Below are 27,296 nucleotides of genomic sequence, written 5' to 3'. Positions count from 1 at the left end.
CCTGCGGCTAACCAAAATGTTGGTTGGTTTCTAACTCACCCAAGGTTTATCTTTTTCATTCTTTGCATTTTTTTCATAAGACTTATCACAACATGAATTCATCTACTTTTTTTCATGGTTATTGCCTAATTTCTTATCAACCTAAATAATAAGCTATATAAGGTCAGAAGCCCGACTGGCGTCGTGGGTTTGTATTGGACTGCTAACTGCAACGCTCTCTTCATGGGAGAACGATACTACTGTTTGTTCCCATAAAGATTTCAAGTCTTGGACACCCAAAGGGGCAACTGTACTCTTTCCTATAGAGTTGCTAGGAATTGGAGTAGACTCCATGGCAGTGGGTATCCCAAGGACCTAGCAAAGTGCCTAGCATGTAGTAGATAACAATAAGCATTTATTGCCAGTCAGTGTCCAGGCCCACTGGCCACATAAGGCTGTGAAATCAATACCAGCTCACATCACACACCTGACCAAAGAAGGAGTTCCAGCTATCACATTATGGGCGAGCTAATTAAATGGCCCACAAATGGTGTTATAAATATCCAAATGGCCTTTGGAAGAATATAGGTTTCCCAAGCCCAATTTATTGGATGCGTAATGGTTAGATTTTTCAAATAAATAACATGTTACATAATTTTTCAACACAGAAAACTTTATTGTCACTAGATGAAGAATTACAGTTTGTACAGAGCGTAGCTTTACATTGATCTTTCTGATTCAACTTGTCCATTGCCACCCTTCCACGTATTATCACTCTTCCCACTTCCTGTATTTCCTGCTTCCATTTTCCCTGTTCCCTAGCCTTCTGAACTTTGTCCTGGATTATTGGCAGCCCTTTTGACTGTCTTAACAAAGGGTTGAGTTCCATTCCAGAGCTGGGAAGTATGATTTCTTCACCGGTCTCCTACATTCCATTTTCTCAGGGAATAGATACTTTACTGTTACTGGATCCTCTCTCTACCTTTTGGTTTGTTTTTAGTGACCATTAACCAAATTATGTGTTCTTTCATATAAATTGCAAGAAACAATTGGGAATAAATAATTTCTGTTGATTTTAATAAAGTTAATCTTTAGGTTTTGAAAAGAAGCCCTGGTGTTTGAACCCCTTTTAAAAAAGCAGTTACAAGGTTACTACCATTAATCATTACTAAACAGAAGTTATTTTAATATTAGTTTAGAAAAAAAATTCCTTATTCTAAGAATATGGAAAAAAATTAGTAATGTGCAGTTGTAAATATGTTTACCTCATATAAAGTAGTTTATGAAATACTTGTTTATGTTTTCTCTGTAGGGTGTGGTATTTTTCTTATGCTTGTTTACATTTCCAGCATAATTTTACATTTCAAAAAATATTATCATTTTATTAGGCGCTTATACAGACTTACCACAATTTATACAAACATCAATTGTGTAAAGCACATTTGTACATTCATTGCCCATTCAAAAAATTTTATAAACATTTTTTAACCTACTGTTCTTTCTATCCTTACAGAAAATTATAGTCGATTACCCCCATTGGTATGCTTATATCCTATTTTATGACTACAGTGCCTTCAAGTTTGAGAAATATTAAATTTCATGTACTTGTAGGCTACTTTGTGTTAAAAGTGTAAAATTTAAGCTTTCATATAAACTAAATTTTGTAAATTAATATCCAGTAGGTTTGGACACTCTTTGGATATTAAAATTAAGATCAGTGTTAGCAAGCTGGGAAACGGTTTGATTTTATAATGTATCTAAAAGTTGATTGATTAATGTGATAGACCTATTGTGTTGAACAAACTTTCTTTAAGAACAACCCTCTCTCTCCCACAGCTTACTGGTTCCTTTTAGAGTTCAGTTTTGTGACAAAAGTACTGTGGATGGCCTAACATCTATCCTGTCCCTTAGTACATTTTGTGTAATTATCTGTGCTTCTGACATTAAAAACGCAAGCATTTGAATTACTCAATTTACAACCCAAATGTCTGTGAATAGAAAAGATAATTTTAATCTCTGCTGGCCACACAACATTTTACACTGCTTTGAAAATTATTCAATTTTCAATTTTTCATGCACTAAATCTTTGCTGAATATTTATTAGCCGCTAGGTTTATAAGATTCCATGATGACTACAGATAAAATTTGTACATCCTGAACTTTTACTGTATAGGAGAGATGTTTATCTTACATTATTTTACATTTCAAAGAAAGTCCCTTAGTACTCTTCAAAAATCTAAAATGTAAAAAAAATTACAATTCAGCATAATTTTACATTTCAAAAAATTTTATCAACATTTTTTTACCTACTGTAAAAATTTTGAATTTAGAATCTTAAGATTCTAAATAATTACAAATGTGCTATGTGATAATGGGTGTAGCAGGTAAAATATAAGATGGTAAAGAAATACATGGGAGCATATTTTTATATTTCAATACTTGATTCTAACAGACAATTCATTTACACTTCCCATCTTTATTATTAAGCAATAGAAAATTCAATACTAACCTTCTACTAGTCTTTTATACAGATGTAAATAACTTATGATATTTAGATAATTACTGATAAGTATAAAACAAAAATTTTCCTTTTCATTCTCTAGATTTAGAAATTTTTCCAAATATAACTATTATTGCCCAACAGCGCCACTTTGGAGATGTCACAGGGAAGAAATACAGCCATCGTTTTCTAGTCAGAACGAAGAGTGAGCATGAAGGCAGTCAAGGCATAGTTATGGCCATTGATTTCACAGATAAAAATAAGAGTATTCGAAACTGGTTTTGAATGTGTTTAGCTAAGGACAGAAGTTTTTCAAACAGGGTATTTATAAGAGTCATTTTCTGAGATTTAACTCAAATTTCAGTGGAGCCAGCCAGCTCTTTCCATTGCCTCCTTTGTGCCTCCTTGTCATGTACTAACCTGTTTACAGGTTTATCTCCCTGCGCATGGCTGTAGGCACTTGGACTGTGCCTGGTTGACCTTTAGCCCCAATGTCTGAAACAGTACCTGTGGGTATTCAATATATATTTGTGAATAAATGAATGAACATAATGACATGTATAAATATCAATGACTGTATAATGATTTCTGAAAGTTTGGCTAAATCAGACCAAAAATAAAACTAATTTTATGTCTCAAAATTATGATACTTAACTATAGTATAATATATTTTGACATAGCTGTTTGATATAAACAAAATTTATATAGATTCTACATTATTTACCCATTAGAATTTGTTACTTCGCAGAATCAGTTGTGAAATTTAGAAAAAGAAAAATAAGAAATTAAAAAAGAAAAAGAAGTAACCCACATTCCATCTCAAGAGTCTTGAGCTAAGACATGACTTTAAAAAAATCTTAATATTCTAAGTAAGTGAATTTATATAGCTATGTATTACTATTCCTCTAATAAACAGACTGATAAATAAATTCCATGATGCATAAAACCAGGAAAATCAGGCAGCAAGAGACATCCATTTATATTTTCATTTGTGTAAGATTCGGAGACTTGCTGTTTAGATTTTTCTACAAAGCTCTTGGGTTCTTTTAAATTGTGTACTCAATCACATTGCAGGCTAAATCTGGCAGTACCTTGTTGACTGTTGTGTAATGTCTCTGTAGAACTCGGACCATGGTTTCGCTAATAAGAAAGACTAATTAAATGTCATAAAAGTTATATTGCTTTGAATATTGGATTTTAAAAGTCAAATAAAATCATGTGTATCTTTAAACAATAGAAAAAATAAAGCCTACTAGCAATGAATGATTATTACATAGACTGCTGTGAAAGACATTTAAAAAGACAAAAATCTATTAAAAGACTCCTTTTTGAAATGGCGTTCAAATGCATACATTTTAAAAGTAATAGTCTTTTAAATTAAGTGGTCCATTTACAGAGCTAACATGACTATACACCAGGCATTAAGTACAACATATACATTTTAAAGGCTTCATTTTCCTTTTAGGCACGGATTCAAATTTTAGAACATAAAGCCAAAAGATGGACTGAACGTAAAGCAGCTCAGTTTGGGGTTTCGGAGAAAAATTGCTGGCAGATCAGAGTCTGAGGAGGCTGCGCTTTTCTCTCCAGCTTTGCTCCTTGGGCTGGGATGCTGTCGCTGGTTTTGCTGCCTCTGCTACTGTGGTTTCTCTGCACCTGCTCCTTTTCCCCCTCGCAGTCCCTGGCTGGCTCCAGGGTCAGTCTGAGAGGTTCTTAGGGCGGCACTGGGGTCCAAAGGATGCCCTCCTCTCATTGCTCTTATTTCTTGGTGGTGGCTGTCGTCACCCTGGCTCTTCCCTTCTTACTTCGTGCAGACCTAGTCTTGCTTAGGGGTCTACAGGCAGCAAGAGATGCCCATTTATATTTTCATTTGTAAGATTTGGAGTCTTTTTATCTAGGTTGCTAAGAGATTTCTAGTTGGCAAATATGTAATCTAGATGGAAATGTTTTGACCTTATTGTAAAAAGAATGATCAATACCTCTTAAAGATTAATAAGACCCAGCTTCCTGGATGGTTTAAGTTTGTATGGAATAATGTATGATCAACTTAAATATTTTCAGTGGATAAAATACAGATAATAGTTGATTAGTCTGTGGAACTTTCCTTTTTTAAAAAAACTTTTTAAATGGAAATATAACAGATATGAGGGTCTTAAAGAGATTTGTATAAAAATGGAATTAAAAGATAATGGGAATATTTCCACAAACTTTTTGAAGCTCTTTTGTATAGAATAACAAGCACATCATCATAAATAAATGACTGCAGGAATTAATCACCAAATAAGTGCATCCATATAATCACCATCCAGGTTAAATAAAAGATTGTTACCAGTATTGCAAAGTACTGTCGTATGCACTCGTGTATAAGCCGAGTTTTTTGGCACATTTTTTAATGCAGTTTTTGTGGTAAAATTAGGTGCTCGGCTGATACTCGGGTTGGCTTATAGTCCTTTTATATACGGTGAACCTACCCCCAAAATAAGGGAGGAGAAGGGCCTTCCCTAACATCGTGGTTATGCTCTTAGAACTTCTGTGATGTGCAGCTAGTTTTGAAAAACTGCATATTGTACCGCAATGGGTTGTAAATCATCTATGGGAAGTGGAAAGTTGCTTCCAGGATTGGTTATTTCAAGTACTGCTGCGTCAGAACTCTTGTACATACATCTTCGTGACCACATATGTGTTCTCATTAAATATGAGTATCTACCTAGAAATAAAACATTCAACTTTAATGTATAATTCCAAGCTATATACAAAGCAGTCTGTCAGTTTACACTCACATTAGCAATATAAGAGACTTCTCTGTTACACACTCTTGTTTTTAAATGTATATTCTTCTAATGATAGATCTTTATAAACTGATTCTTAAATTAAGTACAGTTCTTTTTAGCAGTTGTGTATGCGTATGTATGTGTGTGTCCTCTGTAGGAGTCTTTCCCTATTCCAAAATTACTAAAAATATATTTTATAGTCTAGATGCTTATGCATTTATATCTTTAATCTACCTTGAATTTATTTTATAGTGCGTTTTAAGGGTCATCTGATGATTTCCATATGCATATCCAGTTGACCTGGAATTATTTATTTGAAATGGTTTTCCTAAGCTTTTTGCTCTATAAACAAAATTCAGTGCCACCAAATTGATTCCAATTATATTGTACCATTTTTATCACAAATATGTGTGTATATATATATTTACATGAGTCTGTTTCTGGATTCTCTGTTCCTTTTCATGAGGAAATATGACCACAATCATCACAAGTGTATATTGCCTTGATTACTTTAGTTTTAAACTAAGCATTGATATGTAGTAGGCTAAACCCCCAAACCCCCCACTATCATTAAGTTGATTCTAACTCATAGCAACCCTAGATGGGTTTGAACTATGAACTGAAGTTTAGCAGTACAGTGCTTACCTGACAACACGATTAGAACTCCTTTATTGTAGGCAAGATCTTCTCATTATTATTGGCTTTATTACTGTCCTGGTTATTCCTGACCATTTTATGTTTGCATATGTAAGTATCAAAATTAGCATATTAATTTACAAGAAAAATTCTTACTGGATACTCTTTGGAATGACATTGGGTTTATTAATCAGTTTGAGGGAAAATTGAAAATATTAATCTATTAATAAATTCCTCCATATTTAGATAATTTCTTTTTCCTAATGCTTATGGCCCCTGCATATATTTTTTGTTAGATTTATTCCTAGGTATTTTGTTTTTTTGGTGTCACTACCTATCTTAGGCTTTCTGGTTGTCTATTGGTTATTCATTGGGCTGCCATCTGCAAGAACAGCAGTTGGAAACCATCAGAGAAAGACAGGACTTGCCACTTCTGGTGGTCTTAAAACTCTCCGGGCAGTTCTACCCTGTACTATAAGGTCGCTATGAGTCAACATAGACTCGATGGCAGTGAGTTTGGTTTGGAGGTTTGGTACTTATAATTTTTATGTAGAGATCTTCTATCTAGTCATATCACTCAATTATGAATTTTAATAATTAACCTGTAGGTAGTTTTTGGGCTACTTTATATATATATAATAAACATATTGTAGATATGTCATATATAATAGGAACATTAAAAACAAACTCACTACCATTGAGTCGAATTGTAACCCTTTTCAGATTAAGGACATTTTCTTATATTTCTATTTTGCTTTGAGTTTTCATCATGAATGGATGAAAAGTTGTATTAAATGCTTTGTCTCCCTCAATTTGCAGAACTGAGTATATGATATTTTTCCTTATTAATGAGTCAGGTGCTAGGATTAGTTGTGAGTTGTAAACCAATCTTGCATTCTTCGCATATAACAAGCTTAGTCACACAGCCTTAATCTTTTATGTATTGCTGGGTTCTTAGGCTAAAATTTTGTGTAGGATTTTTTAAAATTCATGATCATGAATGAGAGCGGCTTATAACTCTCTCTGCTCCCCAAGTATCCTTTGTCAAGTTTTAATATCAAGGTTACATTAATCCCCTATAGCAAGTTGAGACATGATTTCTGTTCTCAGAAATCGTCTCTAAGATTGGTGTTACTTCTCTAATTGGTGAGTGAAATCTGGTTTTCCTCTGCTTGGGTTTCATCACTTTGACTTAGTCTAGGATCTCCAGAGGAGTAAAATCAGTGAAGTGTGTGTATCAGTTTACTCACAGCCATCAATCCAATTCTGACTCATATGAGAGACCCTAGAAAGCATCGTTTTTGAGGCAGTACATCTTTATAAGAGCAAAAAGCGTCATCTTTCTCCTGAGAACAGCTGGTGGGTCAAACTGCTGCCCACATGTAACCCACTCTGCCACCAGGACTCCTTTGAAGTGTGTATAGACATGTATGTGTATATATGAAGGAATTTCAAAAATTTGTGGAAAAATAGAATAAGAAGATAATGACATTTGCCTCCCAACTTTTGAAATACCCTCAATGTAAGCAAGGCACCTTAAGGAAATGTCTTCCAAGATTTGGGGGGCTGGGGAGACACAAATCTGTGAGGCAGCTGGTTTCTCCTGGTTCCTATGGTTACAAAGGCTGGTGAATCCAACATCTGCAGACTGAAGGTTTCTCATGACCCCAAACCCAGAGGTTAAGTCATGAGAACTGTGTAAGATCAAAAAGAGTGAGCATTGCCAGAATATCCGATTATGTACTGGAGGCAGGCCCCACCCAAGAAACTCCCTTTCAACTGATGGGCTGCTCGTGTCAGGTCACTAAACGCAAACTGATTACAGAATCTTTGCAAAACAAGTGGATGTTATAGCCGTGCCATGTTTTTTTCTTTTTGGTTATGCAATTTGCTTTATTTCTCTTCTTTTAAAAAATCATTTTATTGAGAACTCTTAAACAGATATCGTAACAATCCTTAATTCCGTTAAATCAAGCATAATTACACAATTGCTGTCATCAGTTTCAAGACATTTTCTTTCTTCTTGAAGTCTTTGACACCAGCTCCCCTTAACTCCTCATTCCCCTCCCCTATGCCCAGGACCCTTACTATTGTGTTTATTATACACACCCAACGCGACCATTCACCTCGTGCTCCGTCATTCACTCCTCTGGAGTGGGGCTCCGCAGTCATCATCACAATCTGTACCCCTTTCCCACTCTTCCCGAACCCTCGGAAAATTGTTGCTCCCATTACTATACTTGAAACATTTGTCTACCTTGGATTTCATGGATCAAATGGCCTTAATTGTACAAATGAGTATACACAGGTCGAATGGGAAGAAATATAAAAGAACTAGAGGACATTTATGTGTTTCAGTCGTGCTATATTGCACCCTGGATATATCATCCCTTCCGCGTGGCCTTTCTGTGAGGGACTATCCAGTATCATACAGGTGGGGTTTGGGCCTCCACTTTGTCTACATTCCTTCTTGTCAATTTGATTGCTTGTTTTTTAATTTCTGATACCTGTTCCTGTCAACATGTCATCATCGCATAGGCTGATATGCTTCTTCCACATTGGCTTTGTTGCTTCCCTGCTGGATGGCTGCTTGTTTTTCAGACCTTTACGACCCCAGACGCTGTATCTTTTAATAGGTGGGCACCATCAGCTTTCTTTACCACATTTGCTTATGCACCCATTTTGTCTTCAGTGATCATGTAGGAAAGGTGAATATCATACATTGCCACATTATTAGAACAAGCCATTCTTGTACTGAGGTAAGATTTAAGTGGAGGCCCAAAAGTCCATCTGCTTCCTTGTTGTATTTACACACACACACACACACACACACACACACATCTTTATATAGTCACATATATACATTTCTATGTTTATACCCATATATATAATTTTTATTTTTTATTTTTTCTTTCCTCCTGCCTCACTATCATGTTTACTCATTGTTCACCTTTCATAATTCCTCTTGGATACATTAAAATTGATTGAACACAACCAGGAATGCTATACCACCTCACTGTCAATTTTAGATCCTGCTTTTCCCTGTCTCTCACCACCCCCCTCCCACCCCCACCCATTGGTCTGTTGCTCTTTCCTTGGGGTTGCTTATCCTGCCTGTCTGATACAGATAGGCATCAAGAAGAGAAGAGAGCACATAAATAGTTCCAAGTGTAGCTATTGTTCTGACCTATGGTAGAATTTCAGTTCTCTTAAATGTGTTGAGACTAGTTCTACCCACTAGGTGGTTTACTTCCACGGGGCCAACAAAATTGCCAAATCTCTGGTGAAACTACCAAACTCTCAAAAGAGATATGACCTGATTCCAAGTCATAATTGGCCCCATATGTGCAGAGTAGAATTGTTTTCTTAGCTGTAAGCTCTATTATAGCCTATATTGCCAGGTCTTTACTCCTGTGGAACTGCTGGCGGATTTGAACCTCTGACCTTTTGGCTAGCAGCCCCTTAGCCATTGCACCAGCAGGGCTCCTTAAACATATATATATACATATATATATATATCTGAAAAGTGCATGCATTCTGAAGTTTCGGCCACTGTTTGTTTTTATAAATCTTTCAGATAATTTGATCTTTTTCAATAGTTACTTTCTTGAACATTTTGTGAGTTGTATTTTGGGGGTTATATATTAGGTATATGCATTTTTCTGACGGTTTCTGATGGCTTGTACTATTCGGAGACAGCCCTCTTTAGCTTCATAGTGCTTTACATGATGCACTCTTGCCAACTTTCGTTGTATTTGATCATTTATTACCTTTTTCTTTGTAAGCTGACCATAGTCTTATATTTAAGTTGTATCTTTTGCAAGCAGCATATGGTTAATTTTTTCCTTTTTTGTGGTCATTTTTAATCCAGTTTGATAATGGCTGTCCTTTATTGACATTACTTTTTACATTTAATGACGTTGCTGTTAAATTTGGGTGGAAATCTATATTCATCTTGCTTTTGTTTTGCTTGTTGACTTGTTGGAAGGGTGGTTGATAAAGCATTTTGTGTTATCTAAATAGCTTGGCATTGATGCATTCTTTCAGTGCTCTTTTTCTGAATACCCAGGAGATAGCAACATTAAACATAATGTAGCAAACAGAGCAATGGCCAATTCTATCTACAGGACAGAGCAGAACTCCTGTTAGAGTTTCTGGGGTGGTACATCTTGACAGAAGGAGATAAGCTTATTTCTCTCCCACAGAGAAACTAACTGGTGGGCTGCAACTGCTGAACTTGCCATTCGCAGCCCAGTTCATACCCACTCTGCGCACTACAGGGCTCTTTTAAAGCTAGAAGATATTATTGTTGGTGTCTTATTTGTATAATAAAGTCATTGTTATTAAATAATGTTTACTTAAATTAATCTGCATGCTTACCCTATCCTTTACTTTTCAGTCTGTTTTTCTTTTTTCCTTTTTCAGGAATCTTTTTCCTCAGTTTGATAAACATCCGATTTCTCCATTGCAGTCCTGCTGATGATGTAGTTTTTATGAATTGTATGTATTTGACTTTTATGCTTGCAAGATATTTGTGCTTACTTAGAATTTTTGACTGTCAGTTATATTCTTTTAGTAATTTGATTTAAGATATTTTATTATCTTCTGATTTCTATTACTTTGATTAAGTCTATCTCAATTGTAGTACTGATCCTTCAAAATTAATTAATTTTCTCCTCTGGCTTTTTTGTCTCTTTATTTTTAGCTTCATGTATTTTTTCTTCATTTACATTGATATTTGTTATCCTTGTATTCATTTTTTTCTAGTAGTGAGTTTTGAACCTACAGCTTGATTTTTTTTGTCATTTGGGGAAATGATCAGCCACTATCTCTTGGAAGCTTCCTCCTTTTTTCCTTCTTAGCATTGCAGCATATATTTTTCCTTTGTTTCTTTTTTCCCCTGAATACTTTCCTTTGAAAATAATCTTCAGGTTCACCAATTTTTCTTTTCAGTTTTTCTAATCTGGTGTTAAATCCATCTATTGTGTTCCTCAATAGTTTTGTTTTTCAATTCTATTCTTTCCATTTAGATTCTTTATATTAATTTTGGTTTCTGCTGAAATTTCCAATCTTTTAATTTCTTGAATATATTAAGCATATTTTACCTTCCATGTGTGATGCTTCCAGTAGGTTTCTACTGTTTACATTATTTTTTCTCTTTGTTTCTTTCCCTTTGCCTTTTCTTCATACTCCCTTTCTCTTCATAGGCAGGGAGACCTGTGAGAACTGGGCCTCACTGAGACGTCTTCTTGTTTCAGTCTCACAAGGATGCTCTTTGGACAGGGTGCAGTCTTAGCCCTTTTCTGATGTTCTCTATTTGTGGAAAATATTTCAGTTATCCTTCTCTAAGTGAGTTCTGTCGTACAGATGGCAGCTTTCACAAGTTTTACTGTTTTGGGTGATATCTGTTGGTGTTTCCTATATGCTCCATGTTAAAGAGCAGAGGGATGAATCAAAGTTCAGGATGATCGGTTCCTTCAGGGAGGATTTGTGTTTGCTCTGACATTCACCAGGAGTATTGGTTAATTCTAGAACAGATTAATTCCATCAGCAATTGAGGCCATTTAAAGTTTAAGAGTAATAGCAGTCCGTTCATTTTCTAATTATAAATATTGTGATTTCTTTGTTATTAGACAGTGTTGCATGTGGGCACTGATCTCCCGGTGGCGCTCCTTTATATTACTCACACAAAGCCCCCCAAGTTAGAGCCATTGCAATATCACCCCACTCCAAAGCTAATGTTTATTCTTTAAGTCTCTGTGTTTAAATATTTGTCTATATTCTTTTCCTCTAGAATTGCTAGTTGCATTTATAGAGGGGAGAAAAATGGGTTTTCTCCTCCCAGAAAGAGTGACAAGCCAGGCAATTCACAGGATCAGTTCTGCACTGTCCTATAGGGTCACGCGAGTCAACATCTTATTCAGTTACAGTGAGTTTGATACGGGTTTATAGAAAGAATGTCATTCAAATATCAGGCTTACCTTTAACTTTGTCTTCCATTTTGGTCCTATAAATTTTTCACTACTTTCTTAGATCTTTGGTTTATTTACTTCTCTTTTTAGTTCTTTTGTTTCATTCAACAAAAATAATTATTTAATTTTGGGGCCTAGTTTTTCTGGTCCTTATTGACAAACATTTTGCTGTTACGTGAATATCGTTTTCAGTGATTTTTATTCCAGATTTTTAACAGTTAATAAATATGTGTGCTTAATTAGTCACATATAATTTTATTTTAGTCAGTGTTCAGTGATTCTAGTGCCTACGTTTGTAAAGAGTAGGTAGATATTAATATGACAAGTTACAAATCTCAATTTTTATTTTACTCAATTAAAAATATTGCTAAACAACTAAAATATGGTTTATAGCTCAACATCTTTATAATTTTAAAGTATATGCAATTTTATTTGTAATCAGTTTTAGTGAACTTTACTATTTGTCCAGTCCAACTCTGGAAATGCCACTTTATCTTACTTATTAGTATACTAATAAAGTAATTGAAAACTGATTGATAATAATATTTATAATCAGATTAACCATATTTCATCTTCTAAAGGCCTAGTGACCAATCATTTGTTGTTATTATTATGGACTTTTATTTCCCATCCTATTGTATTTTAATATTGCTGAACTTGTTGGAGGAATTATTCAGACAACAAGTTATTAATGTCTACTAAATAAGAAGTTACTAATGACATAGAAATTTTATTGATGATTTATCACAATAATTGATTGAGTAAAGGTAAGCTGTGAACTATGAAAACAGATAATATAATTAAAAAATTATAAGTACTCAATTTAAAAGATTTATTTCTGAGACTGTCCATTCAACTTTTTGTGATTAAGTTGTCTTTAAAAAAATTTGTGGCAAAAGCATAAATACTTTAAATTGTTTCAGATGTCAAACAACTTTTTTTTCCTATCCTTCATTTTGTTTTAGTAAGCTTTACTATTTGTACACTCCAACTCTTAAATACCATTTTACTTTACTTATTAGTTTACTAATAAAGTAATTGAAACATTTTTCTTTTTTTAAAAAACGACTTTCATATTTTGAAGTAAACAGTTTTGCTATCAGGAACCTTGATCAGTATCTTGCATAATGTTATTTCCTGTTCTTACACTAATGTACTTTCCTACCAGGAAATCTACTTTAAATATTCTAGTTTACCCATTGCATTTTTTTTCCACCAACAGTTTTATTGGCATTTAAATAACATAGAATTCAAATTTGTTCAGTAAAATCAAGAAAAGCTGTACAGTCATCACCACAATCAGTTTTAGAACGTCTTTTTTTCCTGATTTTTTAAAAATCGTTTTGTTAGGGGCTCATACAACTCTTATCACAATCCATACATACATCAATTGTGTAAAGCACATTTGTACATTCTTTGCCCTCATCATTCTCAAAATATTTCCTTTCCACTTAAGCCCCTGGCATCAGCTCCTCATTTTTCCCCACACTCTCCTCTCCCTCATGAACATTTAATAATTTATAAATTATTATTTTATCATATCTTGCCCTGTCCGACTCCCTTCACCCAATTTTCTGTTGTCCATCCCCCAGGGAAGAGGTCACATGTAGATCCTTGTAATTGGTCCCCCTTTCCAACCCACCCTCCCTCTACCCTCCCAGTATTGCCACTCACGCCACTGGTCCTGAAGGATCATCTGCTCTGGATTCCCTGCGTTTCCAGTTCCTATCTGTACCAGTGTACATCCTCTGGTCTAGCCAGATTTGTAAAGTAGAGTTAGGATTATGATAGTGGGGGAGGAGGAATCGTTTAGGAACGAGAGGAAAGTTGTTTGTTTCATTGTTGCTACACTGCACCCTGACTGGCTGTCTCCTCCCCTAGACCTTTCTGTAAGGGGATGTCCATTGGCCTACAAATGGGCTTTGGGTCTCCACTCTTCACTCTCCGCCTCATTCACTATGGTAAGATTTTTTGTTCTGATGATGCCTGATACCTGGTCCCTTCAACCTCGTGATTGCACAGGCTGGTGTGCTTCTTCCATGTGTGCTTTGTTGCTTCTTCCATGTGTGCTTTGTTGCTTCTTCCATATGTGCTTTGTTGCTTCTGAGCTAGAGAGCTGTTTGTTTACCTTCAAGCCTTTAAGGCCCCAGATGCTATATCTTTTGATAGACGGGCACCATCATCTTTCTTCGCCATATTTGCTTTTGCACCCATTTGTCTACAGTGATCATATCATGGAGGTGAGCACACAATGATAAGATTTTTTGTTCTTAGATGCCTGATTTTTTGTTCTTAGATGCCTGATCCCTTGGGCACCTCGTGATCACACAGGGTAGTGTACTCCTTTCATGTGGGCTTTGTTGCTTCTGAGCTAGGTGGCTTGTTTACCTTCAAGCCTTTAAGACCCCAGATGCTATATCTTTTGATAGCCAGGTACCATCAGCTTTCTTCACCATATTTGGTTATTCACCCACTCAGTCTTCAGCGGCTGTGTCAGGAAGGTGAGCAACATAGAATGCCAATTTAATAGAAGAAAATATTCTTGCATTGAGGGAATACAGTGGAAGCCCAGTGTCCTTCTGCTACCTTAATACTAAGCCTATAAATATATGCACATAGATCTATTTCCCCATGCTCATATATAAATATATTTGCATATCTACATGCCTTTATTTAGACCTGTGTAAATGCCCTTTACCTCCCAGCTCTTTCCTCTATTTCCTTTGATTTTCCTCTTGTGCCACTATCATGCTCAGTCTTCATTTGGGTTTCAGTAATTCCTCTAGGTTACATTACCCTTGATCACGCCCTACCAGGCCGCCTACACCCTCCTCACCACCGATTTGGATAACTTGTTCCCTTGTCCCTGGGTTTGTTAACACCACTACCTTTCCCCCACCTCCCCCTTTCCCATATCCCCCCGGAACTGTCGGTCCCATTGTTTTCTTCTCCAGATTGTTCATCCAGCCTCTTATTTAGACAGACTTGTGGAGATAATAACATGCACAAAAACAAGACAGAGCAAAACCAAGCAACAATATACAACAAAACAACAACAACAATGACAAAAACAAAACAAAACACAAGAAAGAAAAGGTTGTAGCTAGTTCATGGATTGTTTGTTGGCCTTTAGGAGTGCTTTCCAGTCCAGTCTGTTGGTGCAACACGCCCTGGCCCCAAAAGTCCACCTGCAGCATTCCCTGGGGACCTTGCCGCTCCGTTCTGGTGCTGTTCTGTTGCACCCCCTTAGTGTTTTGCCTCGGTGTGGCGGGATCAGATCAGATGCAATTCCCACACTGTCGCTGGTACTGTCCCTGTAGGGCAGTGGGTCAGTGAGGGGTGTCATGTCTCATAGTGGGGTCGGCCATATGGTCCTCTCTGTGGACTGGCTGCTCTAATTGGGAACATCAGCCTCATGACCTGGTTGACCAGGATGGGCTCAGCTCTCTCCTCCTCCCGCTTTATCTGCTCCCATGTACTCCAATCAGATATGTCCCTATCCCGGAGCTGCAGATTCAATGCCATCCATTGAAATAAATTCTTCTGGGGGGAGGGACAGGTGTACCTGTAGTAGGTGGGATTGGGGCGGACCTCTCAGACCTCCCCACTGGTTCCCTGGGACTCCATGCTGGCATGTTGCATTCACATCTAGGAGCACTGGGTTGAAGTCTGGTCCCTCTTTCCCTGTGGAGATGTAAACAATATGGGTGAGTTAGTGCCATGTGCCCCTGCTACCCATTTCTTTTTTATTATTTTTTTCCTTTCCCCACCTCCTTTTTAGTTGTCTACCATATGTATCCCTGTATTTGGTCCGGTCCCTGCCATACATACTACCTGGTCCTCATCCCAGGAATGTTTGTATGGTAGCTTTTTCCCTGTGCCTCTTTTGCATTTTTTTAAAGCTAACCTCAGCAGACTCATGTCGTATTTGCCCTTTTGTGCTTGGCTTACTTCGCTTAGCATAATTTCCTCCAGTTCGTCCCATACAGCGATGTGCTTCATACACTCATCACTGCTTTTTAGTGATTTGTAGTACCCAATTATATGTATGTACGACAGCTTTTTAATCCACTTGTCAGTTGATGGAAATTTGGGTTATGTCTAACTCCTTGCAATTGTGAACTGTGCTACAATGAACATTGGAGCATTGATGTCTGGCCTTGGTTTGTTTCTTGCCTCTTCTGGGTAAATGCCCAGTAGAGGGATTGCTGGGTTGTATGGTAACTCGATTTCCATCTGTTTTAGATATCGCCAAATCTGTCCGTAGTGGCTGTACATACTTACAGGTCCACCAGCAGTGGATGAGAGTTCCAGTCTCCCTAAACGCCCCCCCCAACACTTGTTGCTTTCTGATTTTTTGAATTGGGCTATATTTGAGGGTATTAGGTGGTACCTCATTGTTTTAATTTGTATTTCTCTTATGGTTAAAGATCAAGAACATTTTCTCAATGTTTGTTGGTCATTCAGATTTCTGCCCCTATGAAATTCCTGTTCAGGTCCTTTGCCTGCCTCCTCAGTGGACAATTAGTTTTTTTTTTTCTTTTTGGAAGCTAGCAGAGTATTGTAGATTTAAGTAATAAGGCCTTTGTCTGACTTGTCATTGCTGAAGATGTTTTCCCAGTCCGTAGGACACTCTTATTACTCCCTGGGTGAATTCTGTCAATGTACACAGGTGTTTTATCTTCAATACATGCCATTTGTCGATTTGTGCCTCCTCTGGGTTTGTGTCCTGCCCTATTTCTGATAGCCTGTGTATTTCCTGTGCCACAGTTCTCAGGTTGGTCCCGGTTCCCTCGTTGATGGCCCTAGTGGTTTGGGGTTTGGATCATTTTCTTCATGCTTGCAGTCATCATTAGTAGATCCTCATTATCTCCCCAGTCTCCCATGCCATAACCTCAAGATAGCCGTTAATCCAATTAGTTTTATATATTTGTCATCTTGGATTTCATATACAGGAAACATTTTTTAAAACCTAACAACAATAACAAAGTAAAACATAGAACCCTCAATCAAAAAGAAAACAGAATTTGGCCTATTAAAAACTAGGACAAATGTAAATGAGTCTTAAGGGGCATCAAATGAGAGAGTGCTAAATTTCAGCTTACCTGCATCTGCACCAATCTGCTTTCCTAGGCCGTCTGCCTAATACCAAGGCTGTTCACATCACTGGTCCGTGGCCAAAGGGGATTCACCATGGCTACCACAATCGACTTTTGATCCTAAAGACATGTAGAAAAGAGCATTGCTCTATGTATACAGAAGAGCATGTACATACACGTACCTTAATTTCCACACCTACCTTTTTCTACATATGGAAAATGGACAGCAGCAAGATTGTTTTGGTGGTTCATAGGATAGTGTTATACATTTTTAATCTTCTTAAGGCTTAGTACCCAATTATTTGGTTTTTTAAAAAAAATCATTAGGGGCTCATACAACTCTTATCACAATCCATACAGACATCAATTGTGTAAAGCACATTTGTACATTCATTGTCCTCAAAACATTTGCTCTTCACTTAAGCCCCTGGCATCAGCTCCTCATTTCCCCCCCCCACCTTCCTCGCCCCCTCCCTTATGAACCCTTGATAATGTATAAATTATTATTTTATCATATCATACACTCTCCAATGTTTCCCTTCACCCCCTTTTCTGTTGTCCGTCCCCCAGGGAGGAGGTCACATGTAGATCTTGTAATCGGTTCCCCCTTTCCACCCCATGCTCCCTCTACCCTCCCAGTGTCACCATTCTTACCACTGGTCCTGAAGGATCACCCGCCCTGGATTCCCTGTGTTTCCAGTTCCTATCTGTCCCAGTGTACATCCTCTGGTCTAGCCAGATCTGTAAGGTAGAATTGGGAGCATGATGGTGGGTGGTGGGGAAGCATTTAGGAACTCGAGGAAAGTTGTATGTTTCATGGTTGCTACACTGCACCCTGACTGCCTGGTCTCCTCCACGGGACCCTTCCATTAGGGGATGTCCAGTTGCCTACAGATGGGCTTTTGGTCCCCACTCCAGACTCCCCCTCATTCACAATGATATGATCTTTTTTGTTCTTTGTTGCCTGATACCTGAGCCCTTCGATACCTCGTAATCTCACAGGCTGCTGTGCTTCTGCCATGTGGGCTTTGTTGATTTGTTGTTATTATTGAAGACTTTTATTTCCCATTTTATTATATTTTAATGTTGCTAGACTTGTTGGGGAAATCATTATTTAATCAACAAATGTTTACTGAATGTCTACTAAATACGAAGTTACTAATGACATAGTAACCAAAGCAACACTGAACTTACCACCATCGAGTCTATTGGCCAGGGCAAAACAGCTCCTGACGGCCCCCTAGCCCACCGCTCCTCACAGGCATCGGGAAGCCCGGCCTATCTCTGTAATGATGTACAGGAAGTGTAAGCACTTACTGTCCAACAGCTTGTATTTTTTGTAGATAAGACATCTAAAATCATTATATAGGAACAACATGAAATTCGTTATAATTATTGCTTTGACATACATAGCTTACACAAATGTTATAATAACTCAACTTGTAACGTTAATAACAAAAAAGTCAGGCAGCTCAAATTTCTAGTGTAGCTAATAACTTAGTACAGTAAGACCTGCAAAATCCAGAACTGGTGTAAGGTATAAACCTGTTGGAGATGGAAAACTTGAACATTTTCCACTAAAATAAGGGATCAGAAATACTAAGGCCACACTCTGTAAAAAGCAGAAAACTTGTAAGACCAGAAATGCAAGGCAATGCTGTTGAGTTCCAGCTTTCCCAGGTGTTGTTGTCTATAACTCTTTGAGGAACAGAAAAATTTTGAATACACTCTGCTGATTTACTCATTGAGGGAAATTTATATTCTCATCTAATGTCATATTCCAGAATGAATTACAATGGTTAAAAATTCAGTATTTAAAAATTAAATGACAAAACCCAGAACTTCTGTGGAATCTTTCCCAACCTCTTGAGTGTAAATGCAGTCATAGTGAAATGCACAGTTAGATTTTAGTGTTACCTTCTTTAAAGTCTGTTAGAGGGCCATGAGACAAGTATCTTACTGACAATGTCAAACAATGTCAATAGATAAAAAAATGAAAATATTAACAAGATGTCCAATAGATAAATGTGGAACCGGTACAAATATATAATCAATAAAATAAATATAAATGGCAAATACATTTTTCTAAACCAAACTTCGTTTGAGTTCTGTGGGTCAGGCATCTGTGGTTCAAATCCACCAACTGCCTCACAGAAGGATGAGGCTGCCAATTCCCATGGAATATTTAGTCTCAGAAACCTTACATTAGGTCACTGAGTGTCAACAAGGGGCTTTCTATTCCTGTATACAGTTACAGTCTCGGAAACACACAGGCAGTTCTTAACTGGTCCTATGGGGTTGCTGAGTCAGCACCATCTTCAGGGCAGTGAGTGAGTGTATGTGTGGACATTGGTATTGTTTTTTACATCTTTCCTGACTTGCTTTCTCCTTTAACCTATTTTTCTATAGAGATTGTATGATATCAAACAAGGACACTATATAGACTGAAAAGATTTTGTTGAATCTTGATTTAGAGGAATAGAGAATGTTATTGTCATTTGGAGCTTTACCAAAGTCACTTGGGAGACTTTGTATATACTTTATTTGTTAAACTGCAAGCCTGTGGAGAATCCTCAAGAAACCACTTTTACGGAAAGGAAGGAATCTGTCCTATATCTCAGATGTGTTTTAGTTAAAAAAAAGGAAAAACTGTTTGGTTACCGAATTAAAGATTTCTATTAGTTTTGTTGAGTTTTTTTTTCAGTATGTCATTGTTTAATGTAACTAAGATATATATTGTAAGACATGAAAGAAGTATTAATTTGGGCTTCGGTTGAAAAACCTTGACTTACCAAGCCCTTCAATTTGCCAGGACTTGATCTCCAAGCTCAGTTCCTGGACAGCATCTGAAATCTTCACTCATTACTTTAGTGTTCTACCTCTTTCTTTCTGCTAGGTTCCTTGGAGTCTGATCCTGCACACAGTGTAGTGGTCAAAGGTGTCAGGGAGATTTTCACAAACAATTCTGCGTTCCCTCCTCGGTGCTTCTTTCCTGTGAGATTTTCATGGTAGGCGGGTTCCTGACTCATTGGCCTCGCAAGATCACCATTTTCAGCTGCAATACCTCGTGTCCCACACAAACTGGGACATGCTTTCTGTTGTCTTCAGGAATGTTCTCCTTCCTCCACGGACCTTAGTTCTTCTAGTTTTTGCCGATTTTCACTTGTTCTTTATTGCTTTCAGAAAGTTGTTTTAAAGAATATTTTTGTCTAGACTATATCATTGCTACTAGTGGAAGGGTCTGATGGAAATTACTCTGTCATTATGTCAGGAATCTATGATTTCTTTCCTCTGAGCAGAATTTTTTTATTAATGTTGTCAACAACTCATTTGTTCGTTTTATGAATCTGTATTTTTTGGTAATGTTCTTGGGGAGGCCCAAATGGTTTGCGCTAAACTATTAACTTCTCCACCAGCCGCTCTGAGGGAGAAAAATGGGGCTTTCTACTCCCATAAAGTTACCCGAGGAGAAACTGACAAGGGCAGTTCTATCTACCCTGCCCTTTAAGGTTGCTCAGAGTTGGCATCAACTCAATGGCAGTAAATCTGTGGGGTTTTTGGAATATAATAGTGGAAACTGCTTCTCTGTGGTGAGCCGTGTGAGTTAGCTGGTATTGATGATTTCTCATGCCTTATAAGGCCCCTGTGGGAGAGCTGTTCTCTACTCCTGGTTTAAAGGGTGTGGCTACGTTCTGTTTTTCTGTAGTCACTGATTTATTTAAGAACCCTGTAAACAAAGACCACTCCTTATGTTCTTGTACATTGTTACAGGAGCAAATAAAGTTCAAAAGTACATGAATATTAATTATATAACTGGAACATGTTTATTCTCAGATATATTTGGTTAGTCAGTTTATTTTGTAAACTGGGTATGTTTTTAAATTTTCCAATAAGCATCATGCATCTAATTTCATTTTTCAATTTAAAAAATTCATTGCTTTCTGTATATCAGAGTTCAAATCCAGTGATAAAAATCCCCTATCAATTGAGTTGAAAATGTCTGATAAGAGAGATGCTAAAGTGGTTACCAGTCCATTGTCATGCTAGAATTACATGCTAACAGTATTGATCATTATAAAGATAAGGTAAAATAGCTTTGCATTAACACCACTTTACTAGCTTCAGAATCTCTGCTCCTCTATTCCTCTCTCTGTGCTTGGGGAGCTTCACACTGTTTGCAGTAGAAATCCTGCCAAAATGAAAGACTCCAGTATAAATTTTCCTAAGCTAGAAGTAGTGTTGCCTTCCTGTGAATGGATGTAGCCTGTATTCTAAACCGCTGTATTGCATACAGAGCATAACGTTCGTGGTTACTTGTCTCTTTCTAATTTCAGTTGCCAATTTTATATTTTCTGGCAAGGGCCACAGTTTATACATTTTTAAATATTACATTGAGTCTAACACAGTGCACTCTATAAAGCAAGCAATTGTCTATTTTTAAGTGTGTAAGAATGACTGAAATTTTATTTCTATATTTCATTCGTTCCAAATGCTGGAATTTTTGATGAAAGAGGCAGTCAGTTGGTGGTGAATCTTTAAAGGATCGAGATAACATTTGGGCAAATCCCTCTATGCTGCATTAAAAGGGTCTCAGCTGTGCAGCCTCTTGTATGTGTTGTGGGTCAGGTCCAGTAATAGGGTCATGAACAGACATAAGTAATCCCCTCCTGTTTTCCCAGTCGCTGCAGAGAAATTATATGAAAGTGTGGTGGCTGTTTTCTCTTCATGTCACCTAGAGTACTGAAATTTGAATAAAACAGCAATATCCTCCTTAATAATAAACAGCACTGAAAATGAAAACTAATATAAAAGCTTGAAACATTTATAATAACATTTCAAATAATGATACCCCAAAAGAAACTCTCCACAAGAAAAGCAATGTACTTTCACTTATCGATATCTATGTATAACATTTTATTCTTAAACCATAATTATGTGAAAGGAGCCCTGGCTGCAGGGATAGTTAGCATCATGCCATTGTGGACATGTTTTGGGCCGCTAGCCACACGGTCAGCAGTTCGAACCTACCAGCCACTCCATGGGTGAAAGATGAAGCTGTCTGTCCCCCTAAAGATGGACAGTATCGGAAACTGTAAATCACTGCTCTGCCTTACGGAGTTGCTAGGAGTCAGAGCGGGGACTGGCTTGCAGTGAAATTGGAGTGACGGGTTTTAACTATTGTAAAACAGGAGTCCCTGTGCTGCCCACAGGAGTAAACATTTCACTGACTGCTGAGAGATTGCTGGGCCTTGGAAGAAAGGTCTAGAACTCTTCCAAAGGTCACAGCCTGAAAACCCTATGAATAAAATAAAGTTCCAACAATTAGGACATTAAGATTCCACTGCATTTTTCTATCATATTATACAAACTACCAGAATTTTTCTAATGTGCTATATTCGCTTTAGAATAAAATAAAATATAAATGAATAAAATAAAATATGAATAGAATATAAAATGTATTTACGTTAGAATAAACTATCCACTTGTTCTGCTTGAGAAAACCTTAGCTTTTTATTTTAAAATACCATTCTTTTATGAAGTAATGAAATAAGTTTTAGGAAGTAATGAGTATATGGATGGTAGAATATTAAGCAAAATATTAGCAATATTAAATTGGTACTATCACCAGTAAGTAAGAGGCTCTGATAATGTTATTAATCTTGATGATAATTCATGTATAATCATGCTTTTCCTTATTTTTTTATATATTACTCCAGCTAAAGAAGTAAACAGGTCATGGCACGTTTAACAAAAAGACGGCAGGCGGATACAAAAGCTATCCAGCATCTCTGGGCTGCTATTGAGATTATACGGAACCAGAAGCAAATTGCCAACATTGACCGTATTACAAAGTAAGTAAATGTAAATAAAAATATTTGTAAGTTTTAGAAGACATTGAGTAAAAGTAGGCTAGAAATACTTTATTATGTTGGTCATCATACGTTAAAAAGGACTGTCACTTTTGCCTTGCGGTTACGTATAGTACTTACAGAAACATTGCCATCAACTTTTGTCCAGAGGCTTGGTAATAAATACTGGATAAGTATAAAAATATACATATTATTTATCATCACTTGTAATAATGAAAATGTTAACTCCTAAAACCTTGTTTATATTTCAAAGTCATTTAGTAAAAAGGCTGTAAATAATTTACTTTTAGCTAATGAAATGACCTAAAGTCAATCTTCTTTTCATTATTTATTTCCATATAAGACATGCATAGTATGCACATAAGTAATGTGTTACGAGTTTATAGCTCACTAAGAATTTTTAACAATTTCATTCTATTTTAGAAGTTATTGGAAATAAATTTTCCATTAAAAAAATGTACTGTGTCCCTCCCGATCCCCCACACCAATTATCAGTCTGTTTTGATAGAGAAGGTTTAGGATGAAAGAAAATAAAACTTTATAATAATTTTATTTACATGCTGAATAATAATTACAAAGGAACACTATTGGCATACTGGCTAAGCATTTGACTAGTAACCAAAAGGTTGGCCGTTCAGATCTACCTGCCTAGCAGCTCCACAGGAGAAAACTGTGGTAATCTGATCCCATACACATTAAACCAAAGCTAAAACCAACTGCCATCAATTCAGTTCTGACTCATAGTAACCCCATATGGCAGAGTCTAACTGCTCCCTAAGGCTTCAGAGGCTGTTAAAGCCTCACCCTTCTCCCTAGTAGCCGCTGCTGACTGTTGTTAGTAGCTGGGAGGATAACCCACTGTGCCCACCCGGGCGTCTTCCCGTAAAGATTTCAGCCTATCAACTCTGTGGAAGCAGTTCGGCTCTGTCCATGGGGCCAGTATGAATCAAAAGTCCACTGGACAGCATATAAAGGGAACTAAAATGGGAACTTTATTTGTTAATACAATGGGAAGTCAAAAGTATTGTTACTAGGGTTTTAGGTTCATACTTGTAGAGATTTGTTCCAAACAAACTTCAAACTTGCATATCAGTCCATGGATCACTGCAGAAAAGTTCTCAGTAATATTGTCTTCGTCTTCTTAGAATTCCTTTAAAAAAGGGCCAGTCAAAACTGTGGCGTCCAAGGGGGAAATCTCCTGGGCCAGTCCAATTCGGTGACCAACAGGTTTTGGAGACTTTGTGGAATTTCCAAGGGATCATCCTGATAGATTTTCTAAAAGGCCACAGTATGATTACAGGAGCTGGAAGAAGTTTTAAGATTATAGAGAAGTTTTAAGGAAATGGGGACTGCATTGATGGGGAAAAGGCCTGGAAAGTTGCACTATTACTTTCCTACATTGACAGTGTACCTGTTCATTCGTCGAGGGAAGCAAGGAATGGCCCATGGCAGTTTCCCTGGGAAACCTTTCCCCTCCACGCTGCAGTCCGGATCTTGGTTTTACATTTCTTTTTGTGTCTAAAACTCAAAGAACATTGAGAGGGAGGGAACCAATTGGAGTCCCTTGTGGGTGAAAAAGAAAAGATCGCCATGGTGACATGATGTAAGTCAGGGTTCAGAAGGGTTAGAGACCTGGACACAGCACCCTCAGAAGTGTACAGGCCTAAATGGAGGCTATGTTGAGAAGCAATAGTTTCATACTTTGGTATGTCTATTTAATAAAGTTTGCATAATTTTATAGTAATACTTTTTACTTACCCTCATATTTGTTACTAAAATAGAATGAAACTAAACCTCTAATTTCTGATTGAAACTTTTCAGTAATTTACACAGAATTTCTTTATGCCTATAAAAATGCTTTCCAACATTTAAGATGCTATCTATACAATGTAAAACATCTGTAAAATTATTTGTAAACAGATAATTTGCAAAATCTCATTTACATAGTGAGATTATTATCACTTGACAAATTTTTTTTGCTTGTATTAATAAGAAACCAAATGGCGTCTTTTATATTTCTTCCCTTACCAGTATTTTAGTGAAAAAAATTACAAGGCAGGAACAGGAGAAGGACTAGGGATGCTGTCAAGTGATTCAATTCATAATAAGCCTGTAGAATAAAATAGAACTGTGCCAAAGGAATTCCCAAACTGTGCATAGTTACTGGAGCAAAGAGCCTCATCTTTCTCCTGCAGAATTGCTGGTAGGTTTAAACTGTGCTAACACTAAAGTTAGTAACCGAACACTTAACCATTATTTTAGACTTTTTAAAACCTAGAAGACTAACAATAAAATATCAATAACAACTCAAGGGAAATACTTAAGACGAGAATGAGTGAAATAGAAAACAAGTATCTTGCTACTAATTTGTCCTCAAACAAATTAGTTTCAGAAAAAGGGAATGATGAAAAGTATAGAAAGACTAAGTGTTACAAAGGATACTATCAAGAGGTATATAAAAAAAATCTTAAGTATGACTAGAATTCCAGAACAGGAAGAAAATAAACACAAAAGGACAAAGGGTTTTTTTTGTTTTTGTTTTGATGATGAGAAAATATATTTTACTTTTTTCAAAGGAATAACATTTTTGAGTATTACATTTCACAGGTAAGGTGACAGTTTATGGAGATTCATTTAATCACATTAAATAATATTTAGAGTTTTAGTTCACTGTGGGAAATATTTCTTTTTTTTTACTTCTTTTTTTAAATTTATATTTTGTTTATATTCTTTTTTATAAAATCTTTTTATTGGGGCTCATAAGGCTCTTATCACAATGTGTACATACATCAATTGAGCAAAGCACCCTTATACATTCGTTGCACTCGTCATTCTCATAATTCACCTTCCACTTGGGTTCCTGGAATCAGCTCGGTTTCCCTTTTTTCCCCCCATCCCACTCCCTCCCCAATCCCACCCCTGGTCCCTTGGTAGTTTATAAATAATTATTATATCTTATCTTACACTCCCCGGCGTCTCCCCTCACCCACCTCCCCATTGCCCATCTCCCAGAGAGGAGGTTACACATAGATCTCCGAGATCGGTTCTCCCTTTCTACATGCCCTTCCCTCCTGGTGTCACCACTCCCACCGCTGGTGTTGAGGGGTTCATCTGTCCTAGATTCCCTGTGCCTCCAGATCCCCACTGCACCGCTGTACATCCTCTGGTATAACCAGGTCCACAAGGCAAGGTAGAATTGGGGTCATGATGATTGGGAGGGGAGGAAGCGTTCAGGAACTAGAGGAAGGTTTTGAGTTTCATTGTTGTTACACTGAACCCTGAGTGGCCCATCTCCTCCTCACTACCCCTCTGGAAGGGGTGTCCAGCTGTCTACAGGTAGGCATTGGGTCCCCATCATGCACTCCCCCTCTTTCACGGTGATGTGATTCTCACCACCACCTCACCTTTGTTGTTGGAGACTTGGTCTCCTCTGTCCTTCACGGTCACCTATGTTGGTATGCTGCTTCAGTGTGGGCTCGGTTGCTTCTGGGCTACATGGCCGCTTGTTTGCTTTCAAGCCTTTAAGTCCCCAGACGCTATATCTCTCAGTAGCCGGGCACCATCAACCTTCTTCACCACACTTGCTTATGCACACTTTCGTCTTCAGCGATTATGTGAGGAAGGTGATCACACAATGATTGTTTTTGTTCCTTTGTATCTGCTACATGGTCCATTCAACACCTTGTATTCGCTTAGGCCATGTGCTTCTTCTCTGTGGGCATTGTTGCTTCTGAGCTAGATGGCCGCTTATTTGCCTTCAAGCCTTTAAAACCCCAGATGCTATAACTTTTTGACAGCCGGGCACCATCAGCTTTCTTCACCACATTTGCTTACACACACGTCTGTCTTCAGTGATCATGTCGGGAAGATGGGTATCCTGCAGTGACTGTTTAGCAGGGCGAGGTGCTATTGTATTGGGGGATTATGCATGAGGAGGCTATAAATATATGCATATAAATCTATTGCCCCCATAATCATAAATATATTTACATATGTACATGTCTGTATTTAGGCTTCTCTGTATGCACTTTGCCTCCTACTCCTTTCCTCTATTTCCTTTCGCTTTCCTCCCTACCCATTACCATGTTTAGCCTTCATTCTGGATTCAGTAATTCCTCTCAGTTACCTTGCTCTTGGTCACTCCCTTCCAGTCCTCCCCTCCCCTCCCCTCCCTCCTCTGGTAGGACAAAGGTTTTTTTGAAAGTTCACTGGCACAAAATGTCCCTACTCGTGAAAGACAAGTTGGTTTTCCACCCAAGAAGTTCATAGACCCAAAAGAAAGTCGCCGAGGCCTGTCATAAACAAGCTTCCAAACCCAAGACAGAAAAAATTAAGAGAGTAGCTTGAGAAGAAGAGATACGCACAGAGGATCCACTGATAAGACCAAGCTGTGACAGAAGAAGGGACGAGGAGGACACAAACCTGCCCTGGAATATGAAAAGGAACTCAAGATGGATTAAAGATCTAAA

At 37.4% G+C, this 27,296-nt stretch overlaps 1 protein-coding gene across 11 annotated transcripts in view; it reads left to right on the top strand.

Moving 5' to 3' along the window:
• Window positions 1-27,296, top strand: part of ZMYND11 (zinc finger MYND-type containing 11) — a 136,772-nt gene that overhangs the window by 30,193 nt on the left and 79,283 nt on the right. For 10 of the 11 annotated variants that reach the window (XM_075550154.1, XM_075550151.1, XM_075550147.1 and 7 more), the window contains one exon: window positions 22,675-22,809. In XM_075550154.1, the coding sequence (XP_075406269.1) occupies window positions 22,694-22,809 (116 nt within the window). In that variant the 5' untranslated portion in view covers window positions 22,675-22,693. Of the gene's footprint in view, window positions 1-13,739; window positions 13,820-22,674; window positions 22,810-27,296 lie in introns of all 11 variants that reach the window. The other variant, XM_075550153.1, reaches the window with a different exon arrangement.

The sequence above is a fragment of the Tenrec ecaudatus genome, chromosome 5 (genome assembly GCF_050624435.1).
Source record: "Tenrec ecaudatus isolate mTenEca1 chromosome 5, mTenEca1.hap1, whole genome shotgun sequence".
Classification (NCBI taxonomy): domain Eukaryota; kingdom Metazoa; phylum Chordata; class Mammalia; order Afrosoricida; family Tenrecidae; genus Tenrec; species Tenrec ecaudatus.
Note: the sequence above shows the minus strand (reverse complement) of the source record. Positions and strands in the feature narration are given on the sequence as shown.